At 35.5% G+C, this 13417-nt stretch overlaps 1 protein-coding gene across 4 annotated transcripts in view; it reads left to right on the top strand.

Annotated features, from left to right (window-relative positions):
* si:ch211-200p22.4 (phosphatidylinositol-binding clathrin assembly protein) overlaps window positions 1–13417 on the top strand; it is a 140715-nt gene that overhangs the window by 102983 nt on the left and 24315 nt on the right. For 3 of the 4 annotated variants that reach the window (XM_059354319.1, XM_059354316.1, XM_059354320.1), the window contains 3 exons: window positions 7967–8107; window positions 9648–9678; window positions 10122–10269. In XM_059354319.1, the coding sequence (XP_059210302.1) occupies window positions 7967–8107; window positions 9648–9678; window positions 10122–10269 (320 nt within the window). The remainder of the gene's footprint in view (window positions 1–7966; window positions 8108–9647; window positions 9679–10121; window positions 10270–13417) is intronic. The other variant, XM_059354317.1, reaches the window with a different exon arrangement.

Here is a 13417-nt window from a genome sequence, read left to right on the forward strand (position 1 = left end):
TTTTTTTTTGCAACGATGCAGCACAGCTTCCATTTTTAGTGACACATTTCTGACGTGATGCATTTTATTTTAGGAAATTTATCCCTCTGTTAATATGTTGCTGTATGTTGCATTCCCAAAGCTTTTAGCTGGTTTTCAATAGAGCTCAACAGATATATAGTTTATTGATCAAAGGCATATTTTGTCTGATATGTGCCTATATAATATTTTTTTTACACAATATACAATGCAAAAAACACTTAGGGTGATTTAGAAATATTTTTCTCATTTTATTTATTATTATTATTTATTTATTTATTAATTATTTATTTAAATGTTCAGCAGTTGATTGACACTAAACATACAGTATTGATATTTACTTACTTATTTAATATTTCTTCTTTATTTTCTAAGGTTTAATTTTCTGGAATTAGTTGACAATGTAATACAGTGTATGTATAAGGCATTATAATAATAATAGTAATAATATTGATGATAATAATGATAATAATATTATTATTATTTATAACAGCATATATAAATATGCTAATATATTGTTTTCAATGCAGCCTGACAAATATATCGGGGCCAAACAAAGGTATATTGTCAGATATATGCTGATGTAAAATCCTTTTTTTTTTACACAATATACAATGCAGAATACAAAACACACAAAATTACTAAATAAGGCACAAAATGACCCAAAAAAGACAAAATGACCAAAAAAGACACAAAATTATTTTAAAAAGACACAAAATTACCAAAAAGACACAAAATTACTAAAAAAAAGACACAAAATTACCAAAAAAGACACAAAATTAATTTAAAAAAAGACAGGTTGACAAAAAAACACAAAATTATTAAAAAAGACAGAAAAGTATTAAAAAAGACACAAAATTACCAAAAAAGACACAAAATTAATTAAAAAAAAAGACAAAAAAGTATTAAAAAAGACACAAAATTACCAAAAAAAAGACACAAAATTACCCAAAAAAAGTAATTAAAGGGACCTTCCACACACAACACGGTAAAGTGCCATTCATATAAAACTCACATTAAACTTTCATATCAAGATGGGGGCCACGAAACATCGTCACGAGGGCCACAATTGGCCCGTAGGCCGCGTGTTTGATACCCGTGCTGTAGAATTTTATCAGTACCATAATCACACGTCGGTGCTGCTGGTTTCCTCGGCTTCCAGACATTCACTTTGTTGCATAAATGCCATGAGGCATGACTTCAGCCGCTTTCACACATGCACAGCCCTGAACTAACAGACATTACCCAGTGAAGCTGTATGTGACACTGCAAATGTATAAGAGCGGACGGAGCACAGACGTCTGAATCGATGCCATCACATTTCCATAAAGGATGCATCGGCTCCAGTTTCAACGCTCACAGAGACCGTTTAAACGCACATCCTGCTCTTAATAATAGGGGAAGTGTGATGAATGTGTCACTCAGTTATCTTCTCTTTTGCTCTAAAGTAGTGTTAAAAGGTTTGTGCTAAAATTAGATAACTGTTCCATTTCTTTATAGGATCTGTTGGCTTTAGCTTCAGTCTGCTATACAAGCCCGAAAAAGATGGGACGGTGAAAACTGAATGCATCCAGTTCAAAATGAGAAAAAAAACAACAAGTTTCCCAGTCTGAGCATCAGATATCTTGTCTCTGTGTTGTATCCAAGTGAATGTAGGTCACACAGGATTTGCAAATTTACATTCTGTTTCTATTACGTTTGTCACAGAACTTTTTTGGGATTAGGGATATATGTAGTCATCATATTCACATTCGTTGTTTTATAATGAGTCAGCTGGCACATCTGGCAGTATGTAAATGTATCAATCGGTTATCATCCCTTATGTCAGGGGTCTCAAAGTCAAATTACCTGGGAGCCACTGGAGGCAGTATCAAAAGGACCAAAAAAAGACACAAAATTACAAACAAAGACACAAAATGACAGAAAAAACACTAAATTACTTTACAAAAAGACACAAAATGACCAAAAAAAGACACAAAATAACCACAAAAAAAAACACTAAATTACTTAAAAAAACACAAAATGACAAAAAAAAACCACAGAATGACAAAAAAAATACACAGAAATACCAAAAAGACACAGAAATTATTTTAAAAAAGACACAAAATGACACAAAAATGACACATGATGACCAAAAAAGACACAAAATGACACAAAATACTAAATTACTTAAAAAAGAAACAAAAATGACCAAAAAGACACAAAATTATTTCTTATAAAAGACACAAAATTATAAAAATGACACAAAATTATGAGGAAAAGACACACAATTATTAAAAAAGACACACAATGATTTAAAAAAAGACACAGAATTACCAAAAAAAGACAAAATTATTTTAAAATAATAATTAAAGGGACCTTCCACACACAAAACCGTAAAGTGCCATTCATATAAAACTCACATTAAACTTTCATAGCAAGGTGGCGGCCACAAAATATCGTCACGAGGGCCGCAATTGGCGCACGGGCCGCGAGTTTGAGACCCCTGCCTTATGCATTAAAGAAGGTTTGAATTAGATCACATCTCACATTTTACAGCGACTCATTAGCTGGTGAGGATGTTTTGACTGCTACCTTTAGCTCCAGTCTCTTAGCATGATGCCATGTATGTAGTCGTCAAGTTCATATCTGAGACCTCTTTTACAGTAGGAGTTGTTTTAAAATGAGTTAGCTGGGAACATTACAAAGGCAGCCAGAGATAGCATATTCAGCAAACTCAAGAGTCTGCCAGCTACAGATGTTATTTCACCAGACAAAATCAACAGCCGTCGGCTAGAAAAGGAGAAGTCTGCTTCTGTCTACCTCCGTCTGAAACCAAGGAGTCGTTGTTTAACCCTCTGGAGTCTCCAAAAGCTCCAAATCCAGACTTCTTCATCACATCCAGACTAGAAAACAAAGCAGCGTGGAGCCCTACTGTAAATTGACCTCTAAAGTTCTGGCTGTAAACTCCATGAGGCCAGTTTCAGTTTGATGATGATATACCAAGTAAAACTGGAGACAAGCTCAAATAGATTTAGTATAAAATGATAGAACTGGATGGAACCCTTTTATATGTTATATTAACAACCTTTGTTCACGTTTGCAACATTTAAAAATTCTTTATTGCATGATAGTGTTTTGAAAGTTAAAAAAAGATTCAAAATCACATTTTATGTTGGATTAAATGACTAAAAAAGACACAAAATGACTAAAAAAAGACACATAAAGACAAAATGACTAAAAGGAGACACAAAATGACAAAAGAGACACAAAATGTCAAAAAAAAGAAACAAAATGTCAAAAAAAAGACACAAAATGACAAAAAAGACACAAAATGTCTATAAAAAAAAGACACAGACAAAATTATCAAAAAAAAGACATGAAAAGGATTCAATTCAATTTACGCTCAATTTACATTCAGACATAAAGTCATGGAAAAAAATTATTAGACCATTGTTTTCTTCAATTTCTTGTTCATTTTGGTTTTGGTTTTCTTAAAAAAAACATGAAAAATGTTTAGATATCAGCTCTTAAATTAAACTCGTAAATTAAATGTACCTTTAGTTGAACCAGGCATTAAAATGAACAAGAAATTGAAGAAAGGGCTGTCTAATATTTTTTTTCCATTACTGTAGACCTGGCATTCAGAAGCAGACAGGACTTTTGTGTTTTCACATACATCTCCTCTGAGTAATGTCTAGATAAGTTCAGGGTTTTGTTGCAAGAAATAAAGAAAGAAATAATAGTTAACCCTTCTGAACCCTGAGCTGTTTCAAGGCGTTTTTTGCCCTTTTTTCATTTTATTCACTGTGTCCTTGTATTTCACTGCAGTATATAAAGTCCTGCAGCTCTATAGAATCGGCACAATGGTGTCTAGAAACGACTCAAAAATGTCTTTTGTGCAAAATAACACAATGAAGTTATATATAAAACACTTTTCCAACTCTCAACAAGTGCCATGAATATTAGAAAAAAAATTGGTTTTACATATTGAACTATTTGCATTTTTACAACCTTTCCTGTCCTCTCCTCTCAGCTCTGTGTAAACAGATTTTCAGTGAATATTTTCTCATGTGACCGTTCGTCTCAGCAGACTCAATCATGGCTTCACAGTGTCGCTGAGGAGCAGAATTTAATGTTTTAACAGGATCTAGTTATTTTATTTTATGTACTTAACCTTTATTTAACCAGGGAGTATCCCACTGAGATTAAGAACCTCTTTTTCAAAGAGGCAGCACGAAAGAAAACACAACTTTTCTCGAAAATAAAAACCCAATTTTAGCCTTCTTCACAAGATTTTCTATATGTGGCTTGAAGGTGAGTGAGTCATCAATTAAGACTCCTAAGTATTTATACATATGAACCACCTCTAATTCACTTTTTCAAACTAATTTAGTTTTTTTTCTGTCATTTTGTGTCTTTTTTTTGGTCATTTTGATACTGCCTCCAGTGTTCCCCATGTAATTTGAGTTTGAGACCCCTGGTTTTGGTTACTTTTTCCAATGAAAACTTTTGTAACCTATGATCCGTCTAAGTTTGCATATCGCCAATAATGCCTGTTTTTATAGTTCCTTTCTACGATAAACGGCGTATCTTTGGCACTTCGAGGTTCAGAGGGTTAAACTGATTTTTTTCCAGTGTGGACACATTTTTTGCAGCTTTTAACAAAACTGAGAACGCTTATCGGCCCCAATACTGCACCGTTCCGTGCAGCAGGTGCCAAATATCACACAGGCTCTTTTTGTGTTATCTAAAAACCATAAGGAATAACCGAAAGCTCTTAACCTATAAATGAAGCCTGTGATGTTCCAGAGCTTTTAGATAATCCAACTAAATGGTAGTAAGTAACAGATTTCTCCCTGCCAGTGTTTTGGAATTGAACCCTCGACATGGATTTACTTCCTCACTTCCCTTTGATCTTCAACTCTATTGACTGTCAAATCCTCTGCTGAAACACCTAAGCTAACACTGATAGCATTATCCTCCCAGTTCAATACGACGCTCTCAGCGCTCGCTCCATCACCTCCCTCCTCCACCTCCTCATCCCTCCTTCCCCGTTTTTCTCCTCTTTTCTCTGTGATGTGTGTGTGATCTCTTTTCTTTTCTTCTCTTTTTTTTGTTGTTTTATCTCCGCCTCTCTACTCCTGCTCTCTTGGTTTGATTTAATTCAGTGGGTTTTAACTGACACGCTGGTTTACAAAACAAAAAAAATCACCCACATTGCCGAAGTGTTTTATCACAGAGACAACAATAATGGAAATGCCGACAATGGCAGAGAAACGGTGTGTTTTATGAGATTAGCAAACTACTTTTAGTTGTTAAAAGTCTAATACCATTGCTGGTGGTTTGGTTAAGTGAAATTACCCCTTTTAGTATCGAAGTTCTCATCTAAAACATGTCATTTACAACCGGAGGCAGTATCAAAATGACCTAAAAAAGACACAAAATGACAGAAGAAAACTAAATTACTTAAAATAAGAAACAAAATGACAAAAAACACAGAAAATTATTTTTAAAAAAAGACACAACATTACAAAAAAGACACAAAATGACCAAGAAATACACAGAATTACCAAAAAAGACACAGAATTATTTTAAAAAGACACAAAATGACCCAAAAAACACTGAATTACTTTAAAAAGATACAAAATGACAAAAAAAGACTCAAAATTACAAAAAAAGACACAAAATTACAAAAAAAGACACAAAATGACTGAAAAAAACACTGAATTACGTTAAAAAGACACAAAATGATAAAAAAAAGACACAAAATTACCAAAAAAATATACAGAATTACCCAAAAGGACACAAAATTACCCAAAAAGACACAAAATTACCATGTTTTATCACAGCGACAACAATAATGGAAATGCCGACAATGGCAGAGAAATAAAAAAAAAGATAGTGTTTTTGCTCCCGTTTCCACTTTCTTCATTTCCTCCCTCTTCTTTTTCGCCTCTGTATGCTTCTCCTCCTCTCCCTCCTTTTCCTCTCATCTGCTAAGCTAGCAGGAAAAGTGTTTTGTGAATCTCTTGTGTCAGCACCACTGTCAGACCTGCACACCGCTTCCTAACTAAATATTATTCCTCCCTTTTTCCCCCCTCACAATCAGTCGCCTCCTTCTTTCCCTCCTTTCCTCTTTCTCTGTGTTTTGCAGGAACGTTGCATGTTGTTCTGCATTCACGTCTTTCTCGTTATTGCTTCATTCCTCTCTCCTTTTCCTGCCACTTGTCTCTTTGTATTGATTTTTCTGACCCCTAATGGCTGCTGGACAGAGTAAGAAAACGAGGGATCGATAATACACTTTTACATGTAAAAGAAAATCTACAGTTTTCACTTTTGTTTGCCCTTTTCTTGCTCATCTTTTCTAATTTTCTACACACACACACACACACATGCAGTTACACCTCCAGGTTTCTAGCTGCAGAGTAATACTGAGCCATTAGCTGGATGAGTGCTGACATGGAGAGTTGTTAACAGGCACTTACACACACATCCGCACACCAACACAGGAAATTACTCTGTCATTTGCACCTAGCGGCCACAGACAGCCAGTTTACACACTCCCTCTAAGACACAAACACACACATACATGTTCAAAACTAATCACTGTTGGGAGTGTGTACATGACGGCTCCGAACAGATAAATCAATCATCTAGAACAAGTGCTGCGAGCTACTGAGTCAGGGATTACAGGCCGGCTGCTGATAGAATGAGGCTGCTGCACGACAGTAATAAAAGAGAGGAGTATATCTGCTTTAAACAGGAATCTCTGTCCACGTAGGTAAAGGCTAAAAATAGAGCAGGGAGGATTCAATTAACAAATTAAACAGGCAGAGCTCAGCGATATTCTCAAATCAAAACCGTCCGGCTTCGCTTCGTTGAAGAGGCAAAATGGTGAGTGAGAAGTCTGGAAAATTAGGCTGGAAGTTGAGTCGGCCATTATTGAGTTCAGGGTTTAAAATCAGTGGTTTTCTTTGCTGCAAGCACAAGTTTTCGTTCTGTTTTTTAGATGTCTGCAGCTGCCGAGCCACATGTTGTCGTTCAGCGCATACAGCAGGGGTCTCAAACTCAAATTACCTGGGGGCCGCTGGAGGCAGTATCAAAATGACCAAAAAAGACACAAAATTACTAAAAAAAAGACACAATGCCTGAAAAAACACTAAAATACTTTAAAAAGACACAAAATGACCCAAAAAAGACACAAAATGACCCTAAAAATACACAAAATTACTAAAAAAGACACAAAATGACTGAAAAAACACTAAATTACTTTTAAAAAAAAGACACAAAATGACCAAGAAAAGACACAAAATGACCAAAAAAAGACACAGAATAACCCAAAAAGACACAAAATTACCAAAAAAGACCAGAATGACCAAAAAAAGACACAAAATGACCAAAAAAGACACAAAATTACCAAAAAAAGTAATTAAAGGGACCTTCCACACCGGTTAAATGACCAAATGTCAGGTTAACGGGGAAGCATTAAATGCTTCCTTGTTAACCTGACAATTGGTCATTTTTGCTAACAAGAACATCTTAATCCTGTAAAAATAATAAAGTTATCTAATGAAATGCTCCTTAGAAGCATCGCTCAATTACTGCTGTAGCTATTAAACTTTTACAGCTTACATAAAAGCAGACAGAGCAACTGTTGAATACACTTTGACTGTGTTTTTAGTTTTTAAAGACCTCAAAACTCTTTAATCACTGAGAATCTTTCCTGTTCACATCTGGAGAGATTCAGAGTTTCCCAGGCCGGCCTCGACTAGTCCCGGCTTCTCAGCTTTCATCGGACAATCACTGTTTTGGTGAAGGGATTTAGTAAATAATCTGTGTTTGTGTGTAACCGCTTTGCTCTCTGCTTTACGTGCTTGTTTTGGCGTACTAACCCCTGTTCTGTCTTGTAAAAAAAACATGTTGTGTTTTCGGCTCATTTACATGTCCGAGTTGATTTCTCCTCCAGGTTTTGATGCTCTAGGAGACTTGTTGAAGCCTACGATGCCCACACACACTGCACCTCTTCCTCCTCCTCAAATGGCCATCCATCAAGGAGGAAAGCTGCTAGCCAACGACCTCGACTCCTCTCTGGCCAACCTCGTGGGCAGTGAGTGTCCATCCAGATACGTATACATGCGTATCTGGATGTTTTCACACACAAAAACACTTTAACAGTTCCCGTATTTTAGTGGTCGAACATTTATGTAATTTACCACTTGAAAAGTCTGACCTTGAATGCATCCACACACTAATTTCTACCATATTTCTTGATTAATCATATTAACTGAGCATTAAAATACAAGGACACATACAATACTAACTGACCTTTCGCTTTCATCTGGGGATATTTCTTTCTCTTCTAGCCTTTAGCTACATGAAAAGATTTCAATTACAGGCATCTGAATGTTATAAAACCAGAGAGAAGATGATGTAAGAGAACACAGTCGGAGAGAAATAAAAACACGAGCCGTTTTTCCGTTCGGTTGTCAAGAAAAATTTTAAGCAAACAAAAAAGAAATAGGAATTAATTTCCTTCAACTGGTTTGGAGCAGATAAACCAGGCTGCAATATAGAAGAAAAATATAAAAACAACAAGCTGCTAATGTTTTGTTAACTTGTTTATTGTACTAAGTTCCATTCAGTAATAACTTGTTTGTCTGTTTTCCCACGCTCTTGAACGCACCATAGCCATTCTGACACTATTGAATGCACCACACATGTGTGCGAATTGCCCTGCTGTGAATGTCAGTTCTCTTGGTTTTCAGTGTTCATGGAAACCTGGAAATGTCGTGTAATGTTCCATTTTCCAGGAAATATTGGGTTTTTTTTCGCCCAATCGCCTGTCAAACATTTACAGCTTTACTTTAAACACAACTCAAAAAAGCACAAAAAGTCACATGTGTAGACGACAATATATTAAGTTCAGAAAAAAACTATTGTGTCCATTTTTATATATTGAACGATAAATCGATATAGTAATTATCGTGACAGGCATACCCGGATGTATTGAAAATGGTGACATTTACTTGGCTTACCTCAAACAGCAGCCCATTGCTTTACAGCGAGGAGATCAAAGTGTCCGATTTGGGATACAGTTAGCATGTGGCTAATTCACCAGCGTTAGCATCATTTTGCCGACTCTGGTAAACCGAAGCATAATGTACACGGTTAAAACAATATACAGTCTGAAAGATAAGAAGTTAGACTCTAGTTTCACACCATTTAATTAATTGGAAACAAAAAAAACAAGACCATTTATATTAGTATTTAATGTGAAATGTTGATAGAATGTTAGCCGAACGGTGTCCGATCTGGGATACAGTGACGTTAATTGTTCTTTCACGTCCGCTATCATCTGCTCTGATTGATGATGTCCAGAGAAGACAAATGAATATATTATCATTAGACAGCGGAAACAGCAGAAATCAGTCATGTGAAGTTAATATTTGCTACATGAGAATTTATTCAGAAAAGGTGTTTAGCACATCAACTCTTGAGTTTTTGCCTTTTTACATTCCGCTTTTATAATGCAACACTTCAAAATGCACATAAAATAACAGAATGGAAACACAGTTGAAGGCTGAAATAGCTCCATTTCTTCCATTGAACTGTGATCACTCTGTTTCTCTCTTTCTCTTCCTCTGCAGATCTGCAGTTCGGCGGGACCCCGGCCAAGAAGTAAGTGTCTGAGCTGTGATGATACTCTTCGGTGTTGTGGTTGTGGTTTTAGCTGGAGGATTTATCCACTGACAAAACAAATGCATCCTTACAACAATAGCTTTTCACTTTTTAAAAATCAAAAATCTGATTTACTATGAAGTCGCTTTTAGCTGCTTGAGTTTCTCACTAAAGTGCTTCTGTGGCTAAAAGTCTAGAGACAGATTCACATTCATGTTTCTGCTACTTGCAGCGTCTTTTAAAATTCATGAAGCCCCTCAGGGGGAAAATAAAAAATAAAAGAAACTTAAAAAGGCAGAATAATCTACAAGTAAATAGAGCGAATCTACTGCTCTTTCAAAAACATGATTTTGATGCGAGTCGGCCTCAAGTCGAGCAAGTGAAAAAACACTAGAATAAAAAAGACAAAAGACTGACTCTCTGTTTGTTTTTGTGTTGCGCTGCTCGTCCCTCTTCAGGCCAGAGATGCAGTGGAACCAGCCGGGGGAGAAGAAGCTGACGGGAGGCCAGAACTGGCAGAATAAGACCATGTCGACCACACAGTGGGGCCCCGCGCCCATGGCCCCACAGCCCATGCCTGTACAACACGTGGTAAGGAGACATGGGGACATTTTTCTACACATTTGTGCTTAAAAGGATCCATTGAGGCGTCTGAAAGTTTATAACGACTCGGGTGATTCTCATGAAGCCAGTCTAAGTTATTTCTATGAAGATTATAAGGACATACTTTATTAAACTAAATATATTTCACTTTTATATGAATGAACAATATAGCCATAATGAGGCACAATTCATTGTTTTGTGCGTTTAAATGATATTTTCAATATTTTTGAACATTATTTAATATTTTCTACATTTTTATTCACAATTTCATTACCGTAATGCATCCAGATATAAAATGTCATGGTTTCCCCACACATATATACAATAGATATTTAATAAACTTTATAAAAATGTATAATTTGTTTAAAAATGTATAATTTAACAGAATATAATCAAACATAATGGTTTTTAACAATGTGTAAAGAATAAAAATGTTTTTTTTAAAAATGGTTAGATGTTACAGTAATGATAGAATAGTTTGAATTAAAATGTGTAAATTTTAATAAAATACATTTTGGTGATACCAGCTACCCTTGTGCATATTTAAGTGATTGCCAAAGGGGAAGAAAAAAAAAAACATTCTTTTTTTTTTCTTTTTAAAAATGTGTTACAGTAATGAATTTTGCTCACAGTGGCCCTCATTTATCAAGCGAGCGTAGAAACGAGCGCAGATCCGAGTGTATATTTGGTCTTACGACAGGGTCCACGTGTGATTTATCAAACGATCGTATCTCTCCAATCACAGCGTAAGAATGATCGGCTGTTGATAAATGTGGCGGCTCGAAAAATGCGTAATTTAAATACCACGCCCTAATATATACCCGATTCAGAAGACTCGTCTTCAGAGTTTACGACACCGAAAGGCGCAATACAGCCAAAAAGAGGATTTTTTCCCCCTCTAAAGTCAGCTTTATTAGCAAAGTGCACCGTTACAATTAACAATAGGGGCAATATAGACATATTAAAGAAATACGTAGCGACGGAGGTTTATGAAATAAAAGTACTTATAGTTATAAACTCAAACAAGTTCACTGAATATTTTACATTTGGAGCACGGACTTAAATGTTTTCAGCTTTTTGGTTGAAGGAGGTAAACAATGTTTTAAAGTAAGTTTTAATTCTAAAAGAAGAGGGATTTCTCAGTCAGAAAGTGAAACGCTGACGTCCAACAGCTGCAACACAACAAACTGGTTTTGTTTGGCAGCATAAACAGTGAAAAAGAAGGAAATCAGTGGTGCTGTCAGCAGAGTAGCGGACTATTAAACTCCTGGCGAGGTTTGAGTAACTACATCGTGATATATAAAGCCTAATAATCTATATAATATCCGAATGTTTTTATTATTATGATGGAGAGATATTATTGACCTCTTTACATTTACTAATAATGATGTCCTAGTCAGAGGAGCGTGTGACGGCGCTGATTGGAAATTACCATCGGTGCTGGCAGCACCGATGGTAAAAGAGACGCTGACGCTCCGGTGTCGGAGCTGGATAATAATAATAATAATAATAATAATAATAATAACAATAATAACAGTAAACAGCAGAGGACAACAACATTTAATATCCTCGGCTGGTATTCTGTTTAAAGAATTTCATGATCGCAGGGTGTATTTATTTTTGGATTATGTTTTAATGATAAATTATGTAGTCTAAACATGTTTTGCTTTGTCACTATTAAAAATCAAAACACCACAGAGTTTTATCAGCTCCAGGCATCAATACTGTAGTCTAAGATCAATTCTCCGACTCAGACGTGTGGACTTCACGCTGACTCAGATTTGCGTACACGAGCTGAGAGCAGACGTGAGATCTGATCGTACTGTCCGCTCACGTCCATATTGATAAATGCCGAGGCTTGCGTAGAAATCATCTTACGCCCACTTTACGCACACTTTCTGACGTACGCTCGTTTGATTAATGAGGGCCATTGTCTCTAAAAATGTCAGAAAATACCTTAAAATTCTTTAAATAGATTATAAATTCATATTAAACAGTGACTTTAGATTGTATAAGTTATAAAGGGTGAAAGAAAATATGTATTCAATGCTCTTGGATTTTTGCTATGAGCTGCACCATGTTCATGAGAATCACCCATTTTGTGCTTAAAAGGATCCATTGAGGTGTCTGAAAGTTTATAAAGACTTGGATTTTATTTACTGATTATTTTGAGTGTGCATGATCTGGTTTATCTGTGTGCTTGTTTACAATCTGTCTGACTGTCTCAATGTTTCAACATCTCTGATGTAATGTCCAAAACTACAAAAATAAAATTCCAAGTTGCAATAGACCAGAATTATTCCTAACAAAGATCCATCAAGGTGTCTGTAAGTTCTAGATAATCACAGCCTCATGAAACTTTACAACCACCAACTAAAGACCCAGAGAACTCGGAGGGTGTGTAACAAGGTTATAATAGTTTTGGATTTTTCATTAGTTTTAGTTTTTAATTTCCTTGAGATTTTTTGTTTTCAAATTCGGGGAGTTTTATTCCGTTTTTAGAGTGAGTTTGCTTGTTTTAATTAGTTTTTAGTTTTTGGAAAATGCTTAGTTTTAGTTTAGTTTGTATTAGTTCTAGTTTATTTGTATGACACATTTAAAAGGTAGATATGACATTTTGTCCATTGAGTATTTTATTTACACAACAACTACATGATACCAGCAAAATCTGGACGTAAACTCTTTTATATAATTCCTACTCCAGACACTCCACTTATCTATATTATGACATGATAAAAAGAAAACATTACATTAATTATGCTATTAATGGCACATGTAAACAGGGATGTTCGTGAAATATTAAATTATTTTAACCATTTAAACAGCTGAGTAGAAATATTGTCTTTAAAAAAAGTAATAAGGGCAGAAACTAAATATTTTTTAACATGAAGCTGCACAGAACGGGCAGTTTTCATTTCAAGTATTTAGTTCGGATCTTCAAAGACATTTTTTTTAAAGTGTTAAATGTATGTGAATGAAACTTGCAGACACCTCACTGCTGCAGAGATCAAACTGACTGCTGGACTTCTTCTGTGTGCCGTCAATGTTCTGTTGTTGTGTCGTGTTCACAGACACAACAACTGTATCGCTGTATGTGAGTGTGCTGGTTCGGTACTGCATGCAGCTGCCTGTGCAT

Source organism: Centropristis striata, chromosome 17 (assembly GCF_030273125.1).
Source record: "Centropristis striata isolate RG_2023a ecotype Rhode Island chromosome 17, C.striata_1.0, whole genome shotgun sequence".
NCBI lineage: Eukaryota > Metazoa > Chordata > Actinopteri > Perciformes > Serranidae > Centropristis > Centropristis striata.